Source organism: Delphinus delphis, chromosome 7 (genome assembly GCF_949987515.2).
Source record: "Delphinus delphis chromosome 7, mDelDel1.2, whole genome shotgun sequence".
NCBI lineage: Eukaryota > Metazoa > Chordata > Mammalia > Artiodactyla > Delphinidae > Delphinus > Delphinus delphis.
In genome coordinates, this window is record NC_082689.1 from 19,455,836 (window position 1) to 19,477,446 (window position 21,611).

General features: G+C 53.2%; 3 protein-coding genes across 7 annotated transcripts in view; 1 reads left to right on the forward strand and 2 right to left on the reverse strand.

Moving 5' to 3' along the window:
• The first annotated feature begins 109 nt into the window (after positions 1–109).
• On the forward strand, positions 110–5,182 carry AAMP (angio associated migratory cell protein). Of its 4 annotated transcripts, none has more exons than XM_060016128.1 (12): positions 110–308; positions 767–922; positions 1,324–1,356; positions 1,652–1,771; positions 2,307–2,446; positions 2,700–2,844; positions 3,125–3,208; positions 3,308–3,423; positions 3,584–3,687; positions 3,809–3,899; positions 4,094–4,248; positions 4,668–5,182. In XM_060016128.1, the coding sequence occupies exons 1-12, from the start codon at positions 188–190 to the stop codon at positions 4,741–4,743; spliced, it is 1,341 nt and encodes a 446-aa protein (XP_059872111.1). In that variant the 5' UTR covers positions 110–187; the 3' UTR covers positions 4,744–5,182. The 4 variants fall into 4 exon arrangements, with proteins under 4 accessions (XP_059872111.1, XP_059872112.1, XP_059872113.1 ...); XM_060016129.1 differs by having other exon boundaries at positions 111–308; positions 770–922; XM_060016130.1 differs by lacking the exon at positions 1,324–1,356 and having other exon boundaries at positions 111–308.
• Positions 5,183–5,319: 137 nt separating this feature from the next.
• On the reverse strand, positions 5,320–8,423 carry GPBAR1 (G protein-coupled bile acid receptor 1). The gene is made up of 2 exons (XM_060016135.1): positions 8,252–8,423; positions 5,320–6,593 (listed from the first exon to the last, which is right to left on the reverse strand). Exon 2 carries the CDS (start codon positions 6,546–6,548, stop codon positions 5,559–5,561), a length of 990 nt encoding a protein of 329 aa, XP_059872118.1. The 5' UTR covers positions 6,549–6,593; positions 8,252–8,423; the 3' UTR covers positions 5,320–5,558.
• A 5,003-nt stretch (positions 8,424–13,426) lies between these two features.
• ARPC2 (actin related protein 2/3 complex subunit 2) overlaps positions 13,427–21,611 on the reverse strand; it is a 29,642-nt gene continuing 21,457 nt past the window's right edge. For both annotated transcript variants that reach the window (XM_060016136.1, XM_060016137.1), the window contains exons 8-11: positions 18,657–18,783; positions 17,005–17,105; positions 16,574–16,674; positions 13,427–13,888 (exon numbers count right to left, since the gene is read on the reverse strand). In XM_060016136.1, the coding sequence (XP_059872119.1) occupies positions 13,864–13,888; positions 16,574–16,674; positions 17,005–17,105; positions 18,657–18,783 (354 nt within the window). In that variant the 3' untranslated portion in view covers positions 13,427–13,863. The remainder of the gene's footprint in view (positions 13,889–16,573; positions 16,675–17,004; positions 17,106–18,656; positions 18,784–21,611) is intronic.

Sequence of the window (21,611 nt, forward strand, 5' to 3'; positions counted from 1 at the left end):
GCCCTGTGATTGGTGGTTAAGCCAGCCCACCCCCTTCTCTATTGGTCGAGAGGCCGTCGCTCTCCCTGCCGGGGAGTCGCCTACGCCTACTTCCTCCCGGGAGGAGGGGCTCGAGTTCCGCGTCGTCGCGCAGAGCTGACTCTGGGAGGCGTTTGGGCCCAGAGAAGTGGTTCGCCGCTTGCGCCGCATGGAGTCCGAATCGGAAAGCGGGGCCACCGCTGACACCCCTCCACTGGAGACCCTAAGCTTCCATGGTGATGAAGAGATTATCGAGGTGGTAGAACTGGATCCCGGTCCGCCGGACCCGGGTGAGAGCTGTCGATCCTCGGGCCACGGGACAGGAGGCGCTCACCACTGGCCTTTGACCCCTGCTTCTCTCTCTCCCCACCCCACCCCCACCCCACCACCCGCCACCCCACCGGTCATTCCTACCGACCTCCTTCGCCCTTCCCCTCTCCCCCAACCCCACACTTAGTTCTCAGGCCTGGCCGGGGTGGGGGTTCCTCTGACGCCTCCCCTGGCCCTTCCCCTCACACACCCCCCCTTCCCATCATTCCCTCGCTCCTCCCTTCCCACACGGTCCCTGGCCAACCCCAGGTCCACAGACCTGTCCTGTCCTCCGTCCCATACGCCCTCTCCCCCTGCCGCTTCACCCCTTCTGTCTGACCTCACCTTGCCCTCTTGCCACACGACCACCCCAGCCTCCCCGCACTTCCTATCCCTCTTACCGCCTGCCGAACCCCATCTTTTAACCCTCTCCCCAAAGCAGACGATCTGGCCCAGGAGATGGAAGATGTGGACTTTGAGGAAGAGGAAGAGGAAGATGGCAATGAGGAGGGCTGGGTTCTGGAACCCCAGGAAGGGGTGGTCGGCAGCATGGAGGGCCCAGACGATAGCGAAGTCACCTTTGCATTGCACTCAGGTAGGTCTCTGAGGAGATCCATCGTAAACCCAGTCCAGGTGGGCATTTGAGCATCAGCCATCCGCTGTGTCGGGAGCATTATGAGGGACACAGCGGTGGGAAAATGCTGGCGTTGCCCTGGAGGAGCTCACAGGTAGGGGGGCAGTATGATGGAATGGAGGAGAGCTTGGCTCCTGGAGTCAGTTGAGACACTTGGGTTCAAATCCTATCCCAGCTACTCGTCTGTTTATGATCTTTATTAAAGTCTCTGGGTTTTAGTTTCCTTTTAAGAAGTTGTCACTGGTAAAAGTTCTTTTATTGTGAATTACAGGTAATAGTACCTTTTGGAGCATGTTTTAGATAATCCTCTTAAATATTAGCTCTTAATAAGGAACCAGTAACATGACGCTTTCCTCACTCAGACCCCAGACTGGTGGCATCCCATGCTGAGAATTGTAAGCGCTGCACATGTACCTTTCTCTTGTCCATGGCATCAGTGTGGGGTGGTGAAGGGAACAGCACTGAAGGGGGATCTGTCCTGGAGAAGGACTTAGAGTTCGGCAAGCTTGGGGAGGGATTTCTCCAACAACCTGATGCTTGAAACTTAGAAGAACTTGGATGCGCCCTTCTTTTCCAGGAGGAAAGAAGTGTTACTTTGGGTGGAAGGGGGTGGGCTTCCCAAAGGTCCCGAAGGACAGAATCCTGGGTGGGAGCCCTGTCTCCTTACTCATGGAGTATCTCTTGGGACAGCATCTGTGTTTTGTGTGAGCCTGGACCCCAAGACCAACACCTTGGCAGTGACAGGGGGCGAAGATGACAAAGCCTTTGTGTGGAGGCTCAGCGACGGGGAACTGCTCTTTGAGTGTGCAGGTGAGCGGGCCTGGCTGAGGTCCTGCCCCTTAGAGGTCTTAGGGGGCTGGCCTGCAGCGGTTGTGCCTCCAATAGCCATTTACGGACTCCCGTTTTGCCAGCTCTATACTTGGCCTGAGGGCCCCAAAGAATAAAATGGTCTGTTGTGGGCATAGGGGAGGGAGGCACTGATTGGCTGAGGGAGTCAGGGAAAGGCCTGGGAGGAGGTGACACTAGTGAAGGAGAATTGGGGCAGGAAGGAGGCTGTGAGTATTTCAGGCAGAGATGTGGAAGGGACAGAATGGGGAAGACATAGGCCTGGGCTATACATGGTTGAGTGGGGGGCCAGCAGTGTCTCCCCTGGGGAGACATGGGGATGTTGGCTTCTGGAGCAGCTCTGAGTTTGGACCCATCCTTTTTTCTGAGTTTTTCTGAGTTTGGACCCATCCTTTTTTTTCCCAGCTGGTCCTTTCTGGGGGCCAGATACCTGGGTCCCGTGTCCCCAGCACCAGGTACGCTGATGCTCTCTTCTCTTCCTGCCCACGCTTCTCTGCAGGCCACAAAGACTCTGTGACCTGTGCTGCTTTCAGCCACGACTCTACCCTGGTGGCCACAGGGGACATGAGTGGCCTCTTAAAAGTGTGGCAGGTGGACACCAAAGAGGAGGTCTGGTCCTTTGAAGCAGGAGATCTGGAGGTGAGATCATCAGAGTGGGATTCAACTCTGAGGGCCAGGGGAGGGGTGAGACCCTGGGGGTCCGTGCCACCTTGAGCAGACCAAGCCAGCTCTGAGCCGGTACACCCCCAGAGTACAGCAAGAATGTCTAGGCCCATTCCCTGGGATGTGCCTGCTGACTCAGAAGCGGGGAAAACTTGGCAGACCTCATGGGGCAGACTCCTAGGTGAGATGGGGTGAGGGGCCTCCCTCTTGAGCCTTTGTCTCTGCCCAGTGGATGGAGTGGCACTCTCGGGCACCTGTCCTACTGGCGGGCACGGCTGACGGCAACACCTGGATGTGGAAGGTCCCGAATGGTGACTGCAAGACCTTCCAGGGCCCCAACTGCCCAGCCACCTGTGGCCGAGTCCTCCCTGATGGTGAGAGCAGCTTTCCTGAGTGCAGAGAGGTGGGGACCAGGGTTACGCGTCTCCCTGGCTCCCTCCTGGGCCACCGCCAGCAAACTCTGAGGCCTGCTCTTGGGAGCACTGACCTCCCAGGCCCCAGAGCAGATAGCTCCCCCTTTCCACCCGGGACTGGGTCTTCCCTGGGGCGCTGTGTGTTCCCTCACTTCCTTGCCCCCATCCCCTCCCTCCCCTGCTGATGTGTCTGAGTGTGCTATCTGTTCTTCTCTCCTCATCTCCATCTCTGGCCCTTTAGGGAAGCGAGCTGTGGTCGGCTATGAAGATGGTACCATCCGGGTTTGGGACCTGAAGCAGGGAAACTCTATCCATGTACTAAAAGGTATCTGGGGTGGGGAAGGTGTTAACCTAGGCCTTTGTGGGGCGGGGGCTGAGACCTGGGACAGGATGAAATCCGACTTATTCCTCTGCTTCATCCTAGGGACCGAGGGTCACCAAGGCCCTCTGACCTGTGTTGCCACCAACCAGGACGGCAGCCTGATCCTCACTGGCTCTGTGGACTGCCAGGCCAAGCTGGTCAGTGCCACCACTGGCAAGGTGAGTGGGACCTGGAGCCTGGCTCTGGGGCCTCCGCTTTCTGCGTCTCCTCCCCTTTGTCTCTTATCCTTCACCCAGCCTCCTTGCCCCACTGCCTTTCTTCTCTTAATAGAGGACCATGTTTCCAGGCTCTTCTCTGATCCTCTCCCCTGGCTCATAGGTGGTGGGCGTTTTCAGACCCGAGACCGTGGCCTCCCAGCCCAATCTGGGAGAAGGGGAGGAGAGCGAGTCCAACTCCGTGGAGTCCTTGGGCTTTTGCAGTGTGTGAGTGTGAGCGGGGCCTCAGCCTGACACGAGAGCAGGGGGCTTGGGGGAGGGGGCCTGGGCTGGGGGACCCCGAGTCCAGGTCCCTCCACGAGCTGTCGTGATACTCTCCTCTGCCCAGGATGCCTCTGGCAGCTGTTGGCTACCTGGATGGGACCTTGGCCATCTATGACCTATCTACGCAGACCCTCAGGCACCAGTGTCAGCACCAGGTACAGGCAGCCTGGAGCCATGGCCCCGGCCATGGGAATCCCAGGTCTCTGGGAGCGTCTGCCCCAGACCTGGCTCCTGTCTGGTCCTTCCCTATGGCCCATAGTCCCTCCCTCCGTCCTTGAGAGGTGGGAGCAGATGCCTGTCAGCTCTCCCGCCCCTGACCGCACGCCGCTTCTGCCGTACCCTGCTGCAGTCGGGCATCGTGCAGCTGCTGTGGGAGGCAGGCACCGCCGTGGTTTACACTTGCAGCCTGGATGGCATTGTGCGCCTCTGGGACGCTCGGACCGGCCGCCTGCTTACTGACTACCGGGGCCACACGGCCGAGATCCTGGACTTTGCTCTCAGCAAGTGAGTGAATTGGGCAAGGGCTGGGGTCTCTGTGTTTGGAAGGTGGGAATAGCCCATGGGGGTGTCACAGGGTCCTTAGGGTATAGGGGGCAGCTAGGCCCCAAGGCCTGGGCCTGCCTGTGAGGCAGGAGAGCTGGCAAGCCTGCGGGAGTCATCTTCCGTTGACGGTGCGGCCTCACATCTCATCCCCTGGGCGCAGGGGCTGGGACCCCTTCCCCCATGCGGGCGGCTCTCCTCTGATCCCCTTGCTGGTTGCTGGCTTCAGGCGTGTTCACTGGGTGTGGGTCCGCCCAGCGCCAGGCACTAGGGGTCTGGAGTTGAGGATGAGCTGCAGGAGGTCCCCAGAGGGCCCCTGGGTGGTGGGCCTGGGGTGGGCCCGAGGTCTTCCAGTCCCTCCCAGCTGTGTCTTCTGTCCACAGAGATGCCTCCCTGGTGGTGACCACGTCAGGAGACCACAAAGCAAAAGTATTTTGTGTCCAGAGGCCTGACCGCTAACAGCTGCAGCCTCTGCTTTGTGTCTGGTGTGGAGGGGGCACAGAGATCCCCATCAGCAGAGGCGGTAGGGTAGGAGGGAAGAGGAGGGGACGGGCCTCGGACTCACTTTCCAACCACTTCAAACTGACTTGCCCCCTCTCTGTCCCTTTCTTCTCTTAAGAGTCCCACCCCTCGGGCCCCTCCTTCCCGCCCTCTCCCTCGTAGTCCTCGCCCAGACCTGGCACGCCCTTCAGAGGGAGGTTCAGACCTCTTTCTCTTTCACTTCCTTTGCTGGTGTGAGCCATGGGGGTGTGTATTTGTATGTGGGGAGTAGGTCTTCGAAGTTCCCGCTCTTTCCCTTCCCAAGTCTCTGGGGGCGGAAAGGAGGAAGAGATATTAGTTAACAGATTTTAAAAATGTAAATAAAATATACTTCCCAGAGACGTGTCTGTGTGGATTTCGTGGTGGCCGGACATGAGGAGGAACCAGTGAGGGGCGTGTCGGGGTGAGGCTCCCTGCCACATCTGCCGGATCTCAAGGTGCCTCAGCTCACCCCCTCAGGCAGCAGCATCCTCACCTACAGCTAGCTGCCTGCCTGTCTGGAACTGGAATCTCCCTGGATCCTCTAGGTTCTTTCCGCAGCTGCTCGCCTGTCCCTCCTTTGCTAAGTTGTGGAATGAGATAACCACAGCTGGGAGCCAGGGGAGCTTTATTCAGTCAGGGTGGGGTCGTATAGGGGCAGGGTCTCTGATCCAGAGGTGCGGGGATAAGTGGAGATGGGCTTGGTGGCCAAGATGGACGGATGCTTCTAGTAGGAACGAGCAGGGGCCCCTCCCCTAGTTCAAGTCGAGGTCCATGCTGCTTTGGTTGCTGGTGTGGTAGGCGGGGCTGGGTCCAGGACTGCCCTGGGGTCTTCCCCGCAGCACCCGGAGCCACTTCTGGGCGGCCGCCCTCCAGGGGGCCGTGTAGCGCTGATCACCCAGCCCCATGGCCACGGGCACGGCCGCCGCACTGGCGCTGCCCAGGGAGATGAGAGACAGCAGAGTTCCGGGCCCCAGCGGCGGGCGCTGCTCATAGGCCAGGACGGAGAGGAGCAGGGTGGCCACGTAGGGCCCCCAGCACAGCCCGAAGAGCAACGTGGCTCCAGCCTGTGCCCTGGCCTGCCGCCAGGTGAGGGCGCGGGCCAGGGCCGAGGGCGCGCCGCGGCACACGGCCCGCTCCAGCCGGCGGATGTCCTGTAGCTGACGGCGGGCGGTGGCCAGCACGTGGACCGAGAGAAGGGCGGCAGCGCCCACGGCGGGCAGCAGGACCCCATAGACTTCGAGGTAGAGGTAGGGGGCTGGGAAGACAGCCTGGGAGCTGCAGTTGGCCCCAGGGGCCCAGTGGTTCCAGCCCAGGGCAGGCAGGCTGGCAAAGAGCAGGGGGCCAGCCCAGGTGAGGAGCAGGGCCATCTGGGTGCTCCCGCGGGGCCGCAGAGGCCGCAGCACTGCCATGTAGCGCTCCCCGTGCACCAGCAGGAGGTTGGCAAGCAGGGAGAGGAAGGAGAAATTGGGAGCCAAGTAGAGGAAGAGGCAGGACCAGTAGCCTCGGCGGCTCTGGTTCCATAGGCCTGGCAGCACGGGCAGCGCCAGCCCGGTGAGCAGCCCGGCCAGCAGCAGGCTCAGGAAGAAGCAGCCAGCGGGTGGGCCGCGCAGGCGGTGGTCCCTGGCGATGCCCAGGGCCAGGAACAGGTTGGCAGCGACGATGAGGCTTGCCAGGGCCAGGGAGAGCCCCAGGGCCCCTGCGGGAATGGGGCTGGGCATCTCCCTGGTGCTGTTGGGTGTCATCTTGGGCCTGGGGACGGGGGAGACCTGGAGCAGCAGCGGGCGTGCCTAGATGGAAGATGGGGCAACCGGAGTTAGGGTGGGGCTGCAGGTCACTGTCTGCTCGGCAAGGCTGCACATTAATCCAGAGGTCGCAGACCAACAGACTGTGGGCCATATCCTGTTTGCTGATACACATTTTCCCCCCAATGAATTGCCAATTAAAATTTACATAAAAATTCATATTTTGGGCTTAAAAAAAATCAGGTCCTGCCTGTATGATAGCAACCAGCTGGAGTTGAGTTGTGGCTGCCTTCAGACAGCTCCCACAGTCCCCACCCAGCCCTGTCGGCCCATTTCTGTTATCTGTCTGGTCCTCTCTGGGCAGCTGTGTTTATGCCTCTGTTTAGGCTGAAAAGTGGACCCACCCATCCCCAAAGCATTTTGACCATCCCTGCCTCCACCGGGTGAGGCATCTAACAAATTAGCTGACAGGATAGGATAGGGTCTGGCTGGTGTGTAGTGGTCCTCTGGCCAGCCAACAGTTGATGGCCTCCTTCGGGCTGGGGCCAGAGCCGGGACAAGGGACTCGGGGTGGGTGCTAAATGAAGGAGGGCGGTCCTTGTCTTCAGATGCTCGCAGGCTCGTGGGCACCCGTGCATTAAGAGGTGGTAGGTTGCTAAGGATTCGGGGTGCAGGTAGGGGCAGAAGTCACCCTGAGGCAGGGCTCACTGAGTTAGTGATGAGGCCAGGGCAATGGGTGGCAGCAAGGGGTTGCCCGGTCCCTTGCACCTCCCCTCCATCCGCCTTGTCACCAGTTACACCTCAATGAGCAGCCTCCGGGCAGGACTTCCAGCCCATAAACTTGACGCATCCCTACCTCTCTAGCAACAGGGCCTTTCCTGGGAACTGGAGGAGGGGAGGAGTTGCTGGGAGGGGGGAGGGTTGGCAGTGAATGTGCAGATGCCGGCGGCAGAGGGCTGAAGCGAGCCCAGAGAGGGAGGAGGAGCCGCTGGGCAGGGCCTGGCCTCTCTGTGGCTCTGACCTGTCCCAGTCCTCCCATGCCCTGTCCCCACTGCCACATCATAGGGATGGGGGACAGGGGAGGGGTCCTGGGCCCTGTGGGAACTCCTGCTTCTGTCAACGGGAGCAGCCCGTTTCCCAAGAGGGAAAGGATTCCTACCTGCCGCCTCCCCCGGGTCAGAAGATTAGAGGGCCCCACGGCCACCCTGAGCGCAGGAGATGTTGCCCCTTCTATCCCCAGCTCCTCTCAGGTCCCCCCAAGCTGCTGCACCCCTTTACCCTCAGCTTCTGTTTCTTCTTCCTCAACCTCCCCCAGTGCCGTCCGCTGGGAACATCTTCGCCTCTCCAGCGGCCCTCCAGTTTCTGTTCCCCTTCATCCCTGCACTGTCAACTTTATTAAACCCCAGGAGACCTCAGAGTCCGTTACTTCAATCCTGGACTCTGGAGTCATGGGCTGGAGCTCCCAGCTCTTCACTGGAGTGAGTCTCCCACCCTACCTCCAACAGACCAGCGAGAAAGGCAGGGTCGGCCGCCGGGGCGACTTCCCAGCAGTCTTATGGGTGTGCTGGCCGTGTGACCTGCACAACCCGGAGGCTCTGGTGGCTCAGGCTGCGTGCAATGGCCTCTGCAAGATCTGGGGTCGAGGTCTCCAGGTGTGGCCCCGGGGGCCGGGTGGGGAAGGGGGAGAGGGGGTAGGTACTCACATGGCTGTGAGGGACAGGTGTTGCTCCCCCAGCCTGGGCTTTTCCTCTGAGTGTCAGGGAGTTGTCGCAGCCAGCGCTGCAGGGCTTCTGGCGATGTCTGGTGTCCTGACCGGTAAGGGCATGGTACCTCCACTGTGCGAGTACAGCAGGGCCCCGGCTCTCCACTGCTCTCCCTGGCTCTGCCCTCGCCTGGGTTCCTGGAGGGATGGAGCTGAGGCTGGCGGGGATCAGCCTGGCCCCGCCTCTGGGGGGTGGGACCTGGCACACCCTGAGCTGCAGTACTGGGAGGCCTTCCTCCCCTTTCTCCAGTGCCCCCTCCTTACCCTCCTGTACCAGTGGTCCCTCTCCAGCCACTGGCCATAGCTTGCCACCAAGGCAGGTCACCCAGCTTGGAGCCCTCTGGCCCGCTACTGCTTAGCTAATCTGAGAAATGCATTCCAGCTAGTGAACAATGATTTAGTCTACCTTCTCCACTTCCCAGCTCATATATTTACATTTTATGAGCCTTAAACCCCTGGAGTGGCCAAGCCAGCTGACAGTGCCAGTCCGCATAGTGGTGTGTGTCTGATGGTGGTGGTGGTGGGGGGATGTTTGGAATATGAGAATCTTCACTGCCTGCCCTTCCTATCACCTGGTAGGGAATTTCAGCTTATAAAGCCAGGCTTGCCTTCCAGAATCTGGGGTCATTCCACACTTTTCTCAACTACTTTGTGAGTCAAGTTCTGGGCTATGAGGCACAAATAGCTCTGGGGTTGTGACTTGGGGCAAGCTACCTCTGGGCCTCAATTTTCTCACCTGTAAAATGGAAACAAGGAAAACCACCTGTCACTGTTGTTGTGGGGAATACCATGGGATAACATGTAACTGCATACATCCCAGTACCTGACACCTAATGGGGGAGGGTTCTCAACCAGTGATTCCCTTCCTCCCTCCTCCATGACGACTAAGAGGCATGAGCCAGTGCTGGAATCCGAAAGCCTGGGTTTAAATCTCAGAATCCTTTTTGGATCCTGTTTTTTGGCTGTTTAAACGAGTAAATTATTAAAGTTCTCTTACTTTAATTTCCTCATCTGCAAAATGGGGCTCATATTGTATTCACCTCTTGTGAGACTATATGAGAAAATGTGTGGGGGACTTTGGCAGTCTAGCGGTTAAGACTCTGCGCTTCCACTACAGGGGACACAGGTTGGATCCCTCGCCGTTGGGATCCTGCATGCTGCCTGGTGCAGCCAAAAAAAAAAAAGCGTGTGATAAGGACTTGGGTCAGTGCTCGGCACAGAAGCACACAATGAAAGGGATTTCTGGCCTTCTCTGCACATCCCTTCCCTCCAGCCACCTGTCCCCTCTGAGAATTCCATTGAGAAAGGCTGATAGAGAGCCTGTGCAAAGCAAGAGGGGAATGACACTTTCACTCCACAGGGAAACACAAGAAACTAGGCAGAGTGAGAGGAAGGGCAAGTTCAAGGCCAGGAAGACCCAATTTCCAGCTTGTGTCAAGTGAGGCTTTGGGGTGAGGGAGACAAGCAGTTACACTCTCTTGACGCCTGAAGTGGGAGGGAACAGGCTAAAACTGCAGCGAGAAAGCTGGAGTTTAGACATTAGGAAAACGTTCCTTGTAGACGGAGCAAGGGGTTTTCTGTGCTCTCTCGGTGAGACCTGGGCCTGAAGGGCTGGAGGCCTGAGAGGTCTAGCTCTGCCAACCCTGCATAGCAGTCAGGAGTCCTGGAGAGAAGGACCTCTGTTGGGACAAAAACTGGGAAGAGGAAAGCACCCAGCCTCAAACCCATCCTCAAGGGAGCTGGTGGGTGGGAGGATGCTGCATTCCAGTGGACGCTCTTGGCCCCATGCTATCTGGCGGTGCAGAAGTCAGAGGCTCTGGGAGAGTTCACCCTGGGGCCTTGACAGAAGTGGGAGTGGGGCGTCTCATGTTGGATTGCCAGGAATAAACAGACCTCCTTCTGTTCCCAGCCCTGGCCTCCTCCCTGCAGGATCCAAGATGTCTGTGTTTCTTCTTCGCTACTCTGTCTAAACACTGTGTGGGATGACGTGTAAAGGAGAACAAGTTCGGGAGCCAGAGCTGGGGAGCCTGGGTTCTGTCCTCAGCTCAGCCCTGTTTCCTCCTTATTGGATCATTTAGTTCCTCTCTGTTCCATCAGTCCCTGGGACTGACTTATCCCCAGCCTTCTCTCCTTCGCCCACAAGAGGGCTCTGGTGCAGTTTTCAGATGCTCCATCCAGCGGATCTGTGGGCCCTAGAGTTCCCCACCTCAGTCCCCGTTCTCCTCTCAGGTAGAGCCTGTATCATGGTGTCCAATCTGGACTGTGGCAGGAGATCCACCTGGGTCTCCTTCGTGCACCCCATTCTCCTGGAAATTTTCCTGTCGGCCCTGGGTGGCTCCCCATAGGCTCCGGCTGATGAGCCCTTGGGAGCCTCTGAAGGGCTCTGGGGACAGTCCTGTGACCAAGTCTGGCCAGGATCCTGGCTTCAGGAAGACTTTAAAGTCCTGTCAGGGCTACGACAGATTCTTCAAGCCTCCCTCGGAGTCACACAAACTGCAGTGCTTTTAGCAATCCCCAGAAGGGGGAAGCACTGAATTCAAAATGGCCCCCAGAGCCGACCCAGGCTTTGGTCTTAGGTCTCTGTAGCTGCTGGGACGAGGGTCCCTCAGGCCTACTGCGAATGAGACTGAAGGGAACTGAAATGGTAACTGTCAAGTATCAGCTCTGGGTAGAAGGGCTGACGCAGCAGCTGGCATTACTTCCTCTTCCTGGCTTCAGCTTCATGTCCTCTGGTTCCACACCTCCACTTCCTGTTACAGTCTTATTTGCTTTTCCATCAAGCTCCTGGTTCTTAGCTTGCCCAGGTCGCACTTTATCCAGACTTGGAGCTTCCCACTAACACCCTTCTCACCCCACGCGGCAGCTTGAGGGCCACCAAACAGTGAAAAATATCACCGTTTTTGGTGAGGACCTGAAAAACCCCAATGCAGAGCGACCTTGGTTTATGCTGGACTTGGCTTCTCAGCAGTCCTGCCACTCTGATCCTCTTAGAGTACAAGAATGTAACTAAGATTTATTAGACGGTGTTATCAATGATAATTATAGGCATTATAAATGCCTACAATGTGATAGGCACTTATTATCTGTTCTCTATTCCTTTTTAAGAGCCCTGTGAAATAGGTGGTGTCATGTCCAAAGATGAGGCCATCGGGGCTCAGATTAAGAAATTTACCCAGTCACATAGCTATTAAGTGGTGGAACATGGATTCAAACCCAGGTCTGTCTTAAACACTGCTTCCACCTCTCCAGCTTATATCCCAGCTCATCTATACCTCCCAGGTATGGACCTTTAGGGTAAGGCAGCAAATTAGCAGCAATTGAGACTAGATCCCGTTTCTCGTCACCCACATCCTCTCAGCATGCTGACCCTCAGCTTGAGACCTCCCTCCTCCTACAATTCTATGGGCTTTGGCTGAAGTTACAGTGTGCCTTTGTCCACAAAGGGGACGGAGGGTCCTTGAGAAAGAGTTAACTGTGCCCTGGAAACAGATGAAGACAAAGGAGCATGTCTGGAGAGGGGTTTTCACCAGCATGGGTTTTTATGCTGACAAAGTCTTGGAATTAAGACAATTCCTTAGGGTTTATTAAAAAATATTTAATGCCTCTTTTTCTCCTAACTCCATATTTTCTAAGCAACCCTGGTTTTGCCATTTACAGCACTTTTCAGAAGTCTGATCCCCATTATTGGCAAAATACAGTGAGTTCCAACTTACTACGGAGTTATGTCCTAAAGTCAGCAGGAGAGCAAAAACAACTTCTGGCCAAAATTACCCTTGCAAACCCCTTCGATAGCTCCTGGGGTACAGAACACATCTATGTCACTGTCTCTCAATAGATCTAATTTAGCCCAGTTTTCCATCCACCAGAAGTAGGTGATGAGGCGCCACATCCCAGGAAAACACTGGGAAGACTCGATGTGGTGAACTCTCGAAAGTCACGGTCAGCCCCACCAAGGGGACAGCACTCTCCCGGGCACATATTTGTTGAGGGGATGGGAACGTAACTGATCCTGAGTGAAACGAAGCCAGGATAACTAAATGACCTGTTGCTTTTAAATCTGATCATGACCCACAGTAAAATGACATTTTTACAATCTAGTCAACATGTCTGTAACTAAATCAGTACTTACCCTTAATAGGAGTGACGCATTCTGATTAGTATATATATACTATTTTTAAAAAACGTTGATGAAGTCACACGTGAAAAAAAAATGCACGGAAGACACCACACACACACACACACACACACACACACACACACAAATGAGTGTATGCAAAACTGGTGAAGTCTGAGCAAGGCTGGGATTGTGTCAGTGTCAACTTCCTGGCTGTGATATTGTACTACAGAATTTCTGTACTATTTCTTACAACTGCAGTGAATGTACAATTATCTCACAATAGTTTAGGAAATAAAAATGTCAGGACATTTCACAATTCATTAACAGTCTCAAACCAGTTTGAAACACACTGAACTTGATGGAGACAAAAGGGAAAGCAAGAAGGTAGAAACCATTAGGGTCACCCTTAGACCATTTCAGGTGCCCCTAAAGTTCTTTTCTTCACCAAGCCAACTTTCTGAACCAATTGTATTTTAGGCATCAGTGGGGACAGCAGGATACCTTGCTAGGCTCCATCCTGTTTATTAGGTAAGCATCTCCCACAGTGAGTTTTGTGGAATGCCAGGCTATTGGGCTCTTGTGTGAGAAAGAAACTGCCCAGTTGTTTGCATTAGACCCATAATGACCTGCAGAACCACACACACCATGAAACACATTTGGGGAAACGTTATACATTATTCAAGATAAAAGACTTCATCAGAAAACACATTATAAAGTGCCTGTCACTGTCCTGCAAGCTTCTTGGCCACAGCCAAGACTTAGTAACCAAGCTTTACAGTGAGTATGTTTAAGTTTACCCAGAAATGCCAACTAAGAGCTTACCAGTGAGCCATTCTCTCCTCTACAGGGAGGCTGGCAGGGGGTGGGGTGGGGAGGGGCCTCCGGAACCTAAGCTTTTCCAGTGCAGGTTTGCAGGTTCAAGGGCAGTACTGGTGCACCCTTCATCCCTTCTCCTCTCTTGTTTGGACTCACAGTCCAGAAACCCAGTGAATTCTCATGTAAGATAGAAAGATTTTCTTTATTAATGACCCCAACCGTGTTTCTTTAGATACAGGAGTTCTGAACTCAAATACTTAGGAGAAAACAAGTTAAGATTGCATTATCCTGCAACTCATTACCAGTAACATACTGCAAAGCAAAACAGCTTGGAAAAGAGGGGGAGGGGAAGGGGAGTGAGGGAGGGAAGATAAAGAAAAGGAATTAAGTTGATCAAGTGGAATTCGTTTTTTTCCTTTTTTTTAAAATTCTTGGGAACCATGAAGTCCTTGCAAGCACAGCTCGTTTTTGCAGATTATTTTCCAAACGTGTACAAAATGGAACCAAAACGGAGAATCCCTTAAGAACCTGAAGAGGTGCAACATTAAAAGCTACGATTATCCAGTAGCAAGTGTTCCAGCCTTCAGCTGCCAGCCGCTTCCTCTTCCTGTTCCCAAGAGTTAGCGGGATGAAAACGTCTTCCCCCTTCAAAAGCAGAGAGTAAGTGTGAAGGCTGGTTTCTGTTCACCTTTCCGTCCACCTCATGCTCTGGGCTAGGAATGGGGTCCCGGAAGAGACAGCAAACACGAGGTGGTAAGGTTCCTCAGGCAGAGGTATGTAGGAATTCCAGGCACGGGCTAAGGTCCAGCTTTCACAGAAATGTCTCATCGTCTCTTCCTCCCTATTGAATACTTTGGGGTACCAAGTAACACCTGTGCTAATAAGCCCACGAGGACAGTAAATGTACCAAGTTAGATAGGAGAATCACCTGCCCACAATTTCTGGATGGCCTAGACCTATTTGCATTTCAGACTGGGCTCAATCCTCTTCCGAGTAAAGCATTCAGGGTCCTCCTACACAGTTTATACCTATTCGGGCTAGCAGACAGCAGTTCCTTAAATCTTTCACCACGGGGGCAGGACGTCCAAAGAAGCAACCCTCCAAACTTCCAAGGTTAAAGGTGCTTCGTGCTGTCACGTGGTGACTACACTCAGCCACGGAACGCTTGCCTGACTTAAGGTTCCTGAACTGGGGCGTCCTGTTCCACCCAGTTTCTCCCCAGAATAGCCAACTGTGGGAACAGGCTGGTTCCCGAAGATAGGGGTGCGCATTTGGTAAAGCATCCTGGAAGCTAGAGCTGAGAACTACGGGCAACTGAGGCAAAAATACAGGCGCTAAAGCTTTCCTGCCCTGATCGTCTCATCCAACCCCAAATGAAGCTAAAATATTTTGTTATCCATTCCCCAGTAAAAAGCTCACGTGTATCCAATTCAGGCAGAGCTCTGCGGGGTGCTGACGGTTGGCTTCTGATCATAGCAGACCCGCCACGCGCCTTCATGCTGCTCTGGGTTCTGAAACCTCACGCAGCAGGGCAGGGGTCCCGGCTTCTTCTGCCCACCCTTGGGAACACGATCTGGTTTTCAGGGTGGATGCAGTTGTTTACCTCACCCTTCTCCTTTCTGGGGCCCACCTCTGCCACTGACGTCATAGGACAGAAAAAGGCAAAGCTGTTCCTCGTAAGTTCCAGGAAGGAGGTTTATGGACAGTTTGCTCATTTCATGGATTCATCTCTTCCCAGTCCCCCATCAGGATAGGGAATTGTCCCTGCCCTCTGTCCACTGCACTCGCTTTGCAATGACCCCCCACGACCGCCTGCTGGCTGTGTTAACAGGGCAGGGGAGAAGCCGTGCAGGGAGACACTGGGTGGTGGCCGCCTAGTGGGCCCTTCTCCTGAATGGACAAGGCAGTTACAGGGCTGACGGTGACACAGCAGCTCATGATGCCCAGCCTTCCTGTTCGGTGGGCGACAGGCTGGCCAGGTCAGTTTGCCTTCTGCTGGCTCACCTCCTGGCCTCTACTGAACTGCCTGTCTCTTCACTGGGCCCTGAAAGTGGCACAAAATTGGTTGCCTCACACTCAAGGTCACCAAAGTGGTGTGGGTGAGAGAAGCAAGCAGGGAAAGGGGGACCTGTAAACTCCAGGACGGAGGCAAGGCTCTGCAGGGCAGTGAGAGCGTGCGTCCCCCAGGGCACACACCCTGCTGTCTCCCCACCTTGTGAGTTCTGCCTATTTTAGGGTATGCCACGAAGCTGGCATCTGTGGCTATGCCACGGTAGAAGGAATGAATACTGCCACGGCACGTGGACACCTCTCTCTAAGCAGAGGATTGAGCTGTGGACTAAACACTCCGCTGGCTCTGGGCAGTGGGCGGAGCTATTATAGAGAAAGGCCTTTGGTACCAATTTCCTAACGAAGAGACAGGCAGCCTCTAAAGCCTAAAGAAGGCAGGGGCGACTTAACTTGTTCTGTATAAATGTCTGAGGTTAAAACCCTCTGCTCAGGCAAGCAGGCGTCAGACGCCTCTCTCATCCTGCTGAATGGCAGCAGGAACTAGCTGGGCAGAAGACGCCAGGGGAAGGAGCCTGAAGCCCTAGGCACACCGTACCTACTGAAGGCTCCCCCCAAGATTACGGGGTGCTGGCAAATGCACTGGCTGTGACGGTTGTGGGTAGGCTTACTTCACCTCAAGATTTTTAACTCAGTGGGCACAAGACAGCAGATCAGCACTTATTACCCTACCTGGAGAACAGGACTGCCTAAACTTCACCAGAGGGGGACCCAAGATCTGGCACCTGGCACAGACCCAAATCCCCAGGCCTCAGACCATGCTGGCCTCCTGCATGTAGAGCCTCACACCATTTAGGGCTCTCATCACCTCCATCCCTGATAAAGGTAACTTCCTCTCCATGCAAAATTCCTGCCGCGAAGTGGACCAGGAAAAAGAACACTTAGGGGTGGTTCCACGCCTATTTACTCAACTAAATGTCCTTAAGCAAATTACTTCATTTCTCCAAGAAGACCCTGAGAAGGACAAGACTGGCCCCTCAACTCAGGCCCAAAGAGAACACAGCTGATGTCAGTAAAAAGGTCCCTCTGTATTTTATCCTAGCTGCCACTCTCCTCACTCATAAAGATGTAGAAACAAGGAAACCCACTGAGAAGTGAAAACCTGTGTGTCCCATCTTCAGTCTGCTGGGCAGCTACAGGCCCAACCCTGCCTGCCTCACATGCAGCTACTGCCCAGACACACCTGGGCCACCGACACCACTACCTCCTCCTTGGTGAGCTTAGGAGAGGAAGGTGGTCCTTTTGCAGGACGGTGTGACTCACGTGATTGTTTTCATTTCTTTTTTCTCAGCATCTGGGCGTGCACGATTCAGCACCTTGAGGAAGTCAGATGTTTTTGCCCGCATACGTGTGTGAATATAGGCCTGGAGGCAAACACAATGGGTACTGAAGCAGAGTCATCTTCTAGAAAGACAGCTTTGCTCTAATTAGCAGAAATTATCAGGAAGGTCTGGGAATATCCACCCTAGGGTTGACACAGGGCCATGCAAGGAAGCATATATTCACCTCTCTGCTATGGGGAGGGGTGAGTGAGAGATGGAGAAAGGCCATGATTTCTTGAAGCCTCTAGAACCACCTACAAGAGGTCATAGCAAGAGCCTGGAATACAGAGATGACTTTCTACGGCATCAGCTCTGGTGGACAGAATGACCCAGAGCACAGGACACTGAGGCACTGCAGCTGCTCTCACTCACCTTTGAGCACTTGATGTGGTAGTGCAGGTAGTCCCGGAACGTGTGGATCAGGTTGATGGTGTTGTCTCGAGCACTGGCGTTGGTGTGGCGAGGGAACAGCACTGGGCGGCGGTGGGGGAGGGGGATAGGCAAGGCGTCAGGGTCTAATAACACCAATGCCAAAGGGCGGGACGACCAGCAGCCTACAGTCAGCTCCATCTCTCCCTCCTTAAGGACCGTCCACTCATTTCATTATGCCTGGGCTTTGTCAGGGTTTCCTGCCAGTGAGTGCAAATGGAGGCGATCATGGTCGAAAACCAGAGCTCCTCAGGGAAAGGGTTTGGCCCTGGCATTCATTCCAGGTCTGGATTCTCTGGCTGTGCACTGTGAAATCTACCCCTTCTGCCACACACCTATGAGCTCCTGCCTCTGCAGCTCAGCAGTCTCTCTGGAGGATGACACTACTGGCTACCTGGGTGGACTGTGGAGCAATCAGGATTAGAGAACAAAGCCTGCCTGTCCTAGGTCCTTGGTGCTGAAGCAGAGTAAGTCTTCAGATAAACTAGATCCACAGAGGGTCATGTAGTCTGTGGTGAAAACCAAACAGCAAGGGAGAAGGATCTGAGCGCTCTTGATGAGGATGGGCAGGAGAAGCTGCTTTGGCTGGGGGCTGAGAAAAGCCCCCCTGCCGCCAACCCCCTGAAGCCCTGTGCAGTCACTCAGCCCTGCGCCTGGGCCGACCTGCACACCTCTCCTTCTGGCTCCCTGGAGCCCTCTCTATCTTCTGCACCCACTCTACTCAGTGGTCTCACCATAAGCGAAATCCTCAAGTATAAAGATTTGTTGAAATGAAAAGGAATGCCTCATAAGAAAGGGTGGGACCCCTGTGTCAGCTTGCCCTGAGAGAAAAGAGCACCAGGCCAGGAGATAACTACATTGCAAAGGTGCTGAGATGCTAATGACTGTAAGTTTACCATCAGTTTAGGTACCATAAAGAGAGATGCTGCCAAATTAAACTGTGGCAGGCTGCGAATTGTGAGCTGTGTGCCAAACTCAGAGAGTAACGTGAAAAAACAATGTACCTTAGATTTAATGAAACCTGGTAAATCAACTCGCTCATCTTTGATAAACTGGTGCACCTTCAGCACTGAGGTGAATTAAAGAAAACTCCAGAAAGGGGGACATTTTAGTGGCATCTGGGGCAGTGGGTGAACAAGCTGCGGTTCTAAACCGTCAGCTATGATGATGAGCCAGCTCACTAGGCTGAAGCAACTGTAACAGGGGAGCATGTGAATTTTTTCAGGGGGAAAGTGGAGTAAGTGAATCATGGCTGGAGCTCTGGTCTAAATCAGCAAAAAACCAAGAAACGCCAAAGGACACAGTATTCCCACCCAGCTGCTTAGCAATGCTTACATGGCCCTAACTCCTCACACTTGCTATCACAGGCTACACTTTTTTCCTTAGGATTTAGGAAAAACAGGGAAAAAAGGAAAATGATTACTGTATAAAAATAGCACTCGACCTGTACTAGCGTCCGTGGCAGGCCTCCTACAGTCATGGCAGCGGCAACAGGAATGATCGATATGCCTGCTTTCACCCCCGCCCCCCTTAACCACTTCAACTGCAGTATGAACCCATCAAGGTGCGCAAACGCGGCAACCCGCCCCACTCACCGAAGGTAATGTAGCCGATGTTGTCGCCCACGGCGGCATCGGTGTCTTTCAGCTCGAGAGGAGGTTCCCTGTGGCTAAAGAGGACCTGTGGGGCTGTGTGGCTGGCTCTGCGTCCTTCTTTGAACTCCTGCCAGGATGAAGCAAAAAGCAACCAGAAGAGAATCTGGTGTGAGATGAACGGCAACTTACGCTCCAGGGTGTGCCCTATGGGTGTGACCTCTGAGCCCTCTGACCAGCAGAGGCTAATAATAACCTACACCTAATGTGAAATATTACAAGTGCTGGCTGCTATCAATGCACTTCAGATTCAGAGGAGAGATCACAAAGTACTTAACAAGCCCGATCTTCAATGAGTGTGGGAAAGCACTGTTAATCCTTTTGCCTTTCTCTGGTTCTGGAAGAACATAGGTGATAAAATTACTTCTGAGACTAAACAGACAGCAAATTGCAAAGCACTGGGAGAACCAGATTACATTCAGGATAATGACTACTGCTTATTAGTCTCTTTAGATTTAATGTGAAAAGAGGTTACATTTTTCAGGAAATTTAAAAAATTTCTGGGTGAATGGAACCCAAGCTTTAGCGTAAGACTTCAAGTTGGGGACTTCCCTGGTGGTGCAGTGGTTGAGAATCCGACTGCCAATGCAGGGGACATGGGTTCAATCCCTGATCCAGGAAGATCCCACATGCCGCGGAGCAACTAAGCCCGTGAGCCGCAATTACAAAAGCCCGTGTGCCACAACTACTGAGCCCGAGTGCTGCAACTACTGAAGCCCGGTGCCTAGAGCCCGTGTTCCGCAACAAGAGAACCCACCACAATGAGAAGCCTGCGTACCACAACGAAGAGTAGTCCCCACAAAATCAAAAAAAAAAAAAGACTTCGAGCTGAAGTCTTAACTCATTTAACCTTTGCACACAAAGCCCTTTATGAGCTGACCAATTTTTCATCCCTCCTCTCACCCCACCTCCACTTCTTCCAGTTTCATGAATACTATGCTTTTTCTGGGCTCTGAGCCTTTGCACAAGTCTTGTTTCACTGAGGTAACTTAGACCCTGTTACTGTTTAGAATTCATCAATGAGAACTTTAGACCAAATTTAAGCCCTTCTTGGGAGAAGACAACAATGTTAAAGAAGTTGAGCAGTCTTAGTGTTCGCTGAGAAAAGGAGACTGTGTGACATGAGAACTGGAAGTCCAACTTTTGACGCTCGCTCTAGAATGGCCGTGGATGAAATCACCACCACCCTGCATAAGAGCTCACCCTTGACAAAATGTATCCACCCTCACCAAACTACAGAAAAATGCCTAAGGAAGTAAAACACCAGGCCATTCCTTCCATGTTCTAATCTCCACATCTCAAGCTTTCCCAATCTATACATTCCTGTGTAAACAGACAAGTGATACAATGAATCCCTGTCTCAACCCAGATCTGCAAGAACAGGACTAGATTTTCCAGTCATGCCAGTAAAACCGCCAATTCAAATTCTCTGAGTGATGGCAGAAGGATGGAACCAAAGGCTTTCCAAGGTCTCTGAGTTGTATGAGTATACTGAAAGCATGTTATATAGCCATTTGGTCTGCAACGCTCTTCTACTGCTGCTCAGATATGACCTCTTCTATAATGTTATCTCCAATAGCCTGGGGGTAGCTGGCTGCTCTCCCCTCAGGGTTCCCATGTCTTTTCTCTACTGTGATACTTTACTATTCATTAATGCATCTGGCTTCCCCACCAGGTTGTAAAAGTTCCTCAAGCCAAGGATCCTGCTTTTATTCATCTCTGTATCTAGTCCTCTGCCCTTCAAAGAGGCTGTACAGCACATGGCTTGCTGAATGAAAGAAAGCACCTCTACCCTAGCTGACTTCAGTGCCAGTGTCAGGACACTGTAAAGGAGCAGGGACTATGTTTCCATTTGCAGGTAGGAGAATACTCACTGATCAGCAAGCCTTCAGTAAACGAGGAAGGATAACACCTGAGGAGGTCTAATGCCCAGTCTGGGATCTCGCCTGTTTCACCACCCTGCCTCCTGAGCTCACTGCGTGGCTTCTAAAGGTTGGTGGGAAATAAATTAACATCACTGGGTTAGGTTAGCTCCCCTTTGAATTTTGTTCCCCAAAGGAAAAATACTTGGAGAGGGAGGAAAGGATCCAAGATCATTCAAAATGGAAATTCTTAAAGCAAAGCTTGTGAGATTGCCCTTCTCTAGAAAACACCTTTCATTCTGCAACTGGGTTGGGAGGTTCTCTAAGTTCTGTCAGTTTTCCTCTTTAGCCTCGGGGGAGAAAACAGAACAGATAATAACTGCCCGCCAGTATTTTCTTGTGTTTAGTAAGCTTCCTGAAGGCTCCAGTTCACTGGTACACGTGGCATTCACAACCAGCTGGAGTATTTGTAAGCCTGTGGTGACTTGGCAGCATTTCAACAGTTCTGTATATGGAAAGTGATACATTTCAAACCTTTCAGACTTGGTTAACAATATACTTCTGATTTGGGGCTATCCTTTAGGCAATCTCAAGTTTCTCCTTGGTTTTCTCTCTTACATAACACTTAAAAGCCAATCAACCCACCAACCAGCAGCTCTCTTTTCCTTAGTGTCTTTGTTACATATGTATCAGCAATACTGCCTCTTTTTTCTCCCTCCAGCTGGGATGTCTTTTGAACATCACAATACTATTTCTTTCCTCCATCAAAGCACAATTGACCACAGGAAGTTTAGAATAAACCCAAATATACACAGAAATTTAGTATATGATAAAGGTAGCATCTTAAAATCAGTAGTGTAAACATGGGCTTTTAAATAATTGCTGCTGGGACCAGTGGGTAGCCACTTAAAAAAAAAGATGTATCCACCTTTCATACCATGTACCAAGAGAAACTCCACACAGGTAATAAGATTTATGTGTAAAATATGAAACTATAAAAACACCAGGAAAATAATACAGGTAAACTTCTTTATAA

Coding starts and splice junctions, on each gene's coding strand:
- AAMP (XM_060016128.1), top strand. CDS start 188: ATGGAGTCCGAATCGGAAAGCGGGGCCACCGCTGACACCCCTCCACTG. Junction 2,447..2,699: donor TTGAAGCAGGAGATCTGGAG/GTGAGATCATCA, acceptor GTCTCTGCCCAG/TGGATGGAGTGGCACTCTCG. Junction 3,900..4,093: donor GGCACCAGTGTCAGCACCAG/GTACAGGCAGCC, acceptor ACCCTGCTGCAG/TCGGGCATCGTGCAGCTGCT.
- GPBAR1 (XM_060016135.1), bottom strand. CDS start 6,548: ATGACACCCAACAGCACCAGGGAGATGCCCAGCCCCATTCCCGCAGGG.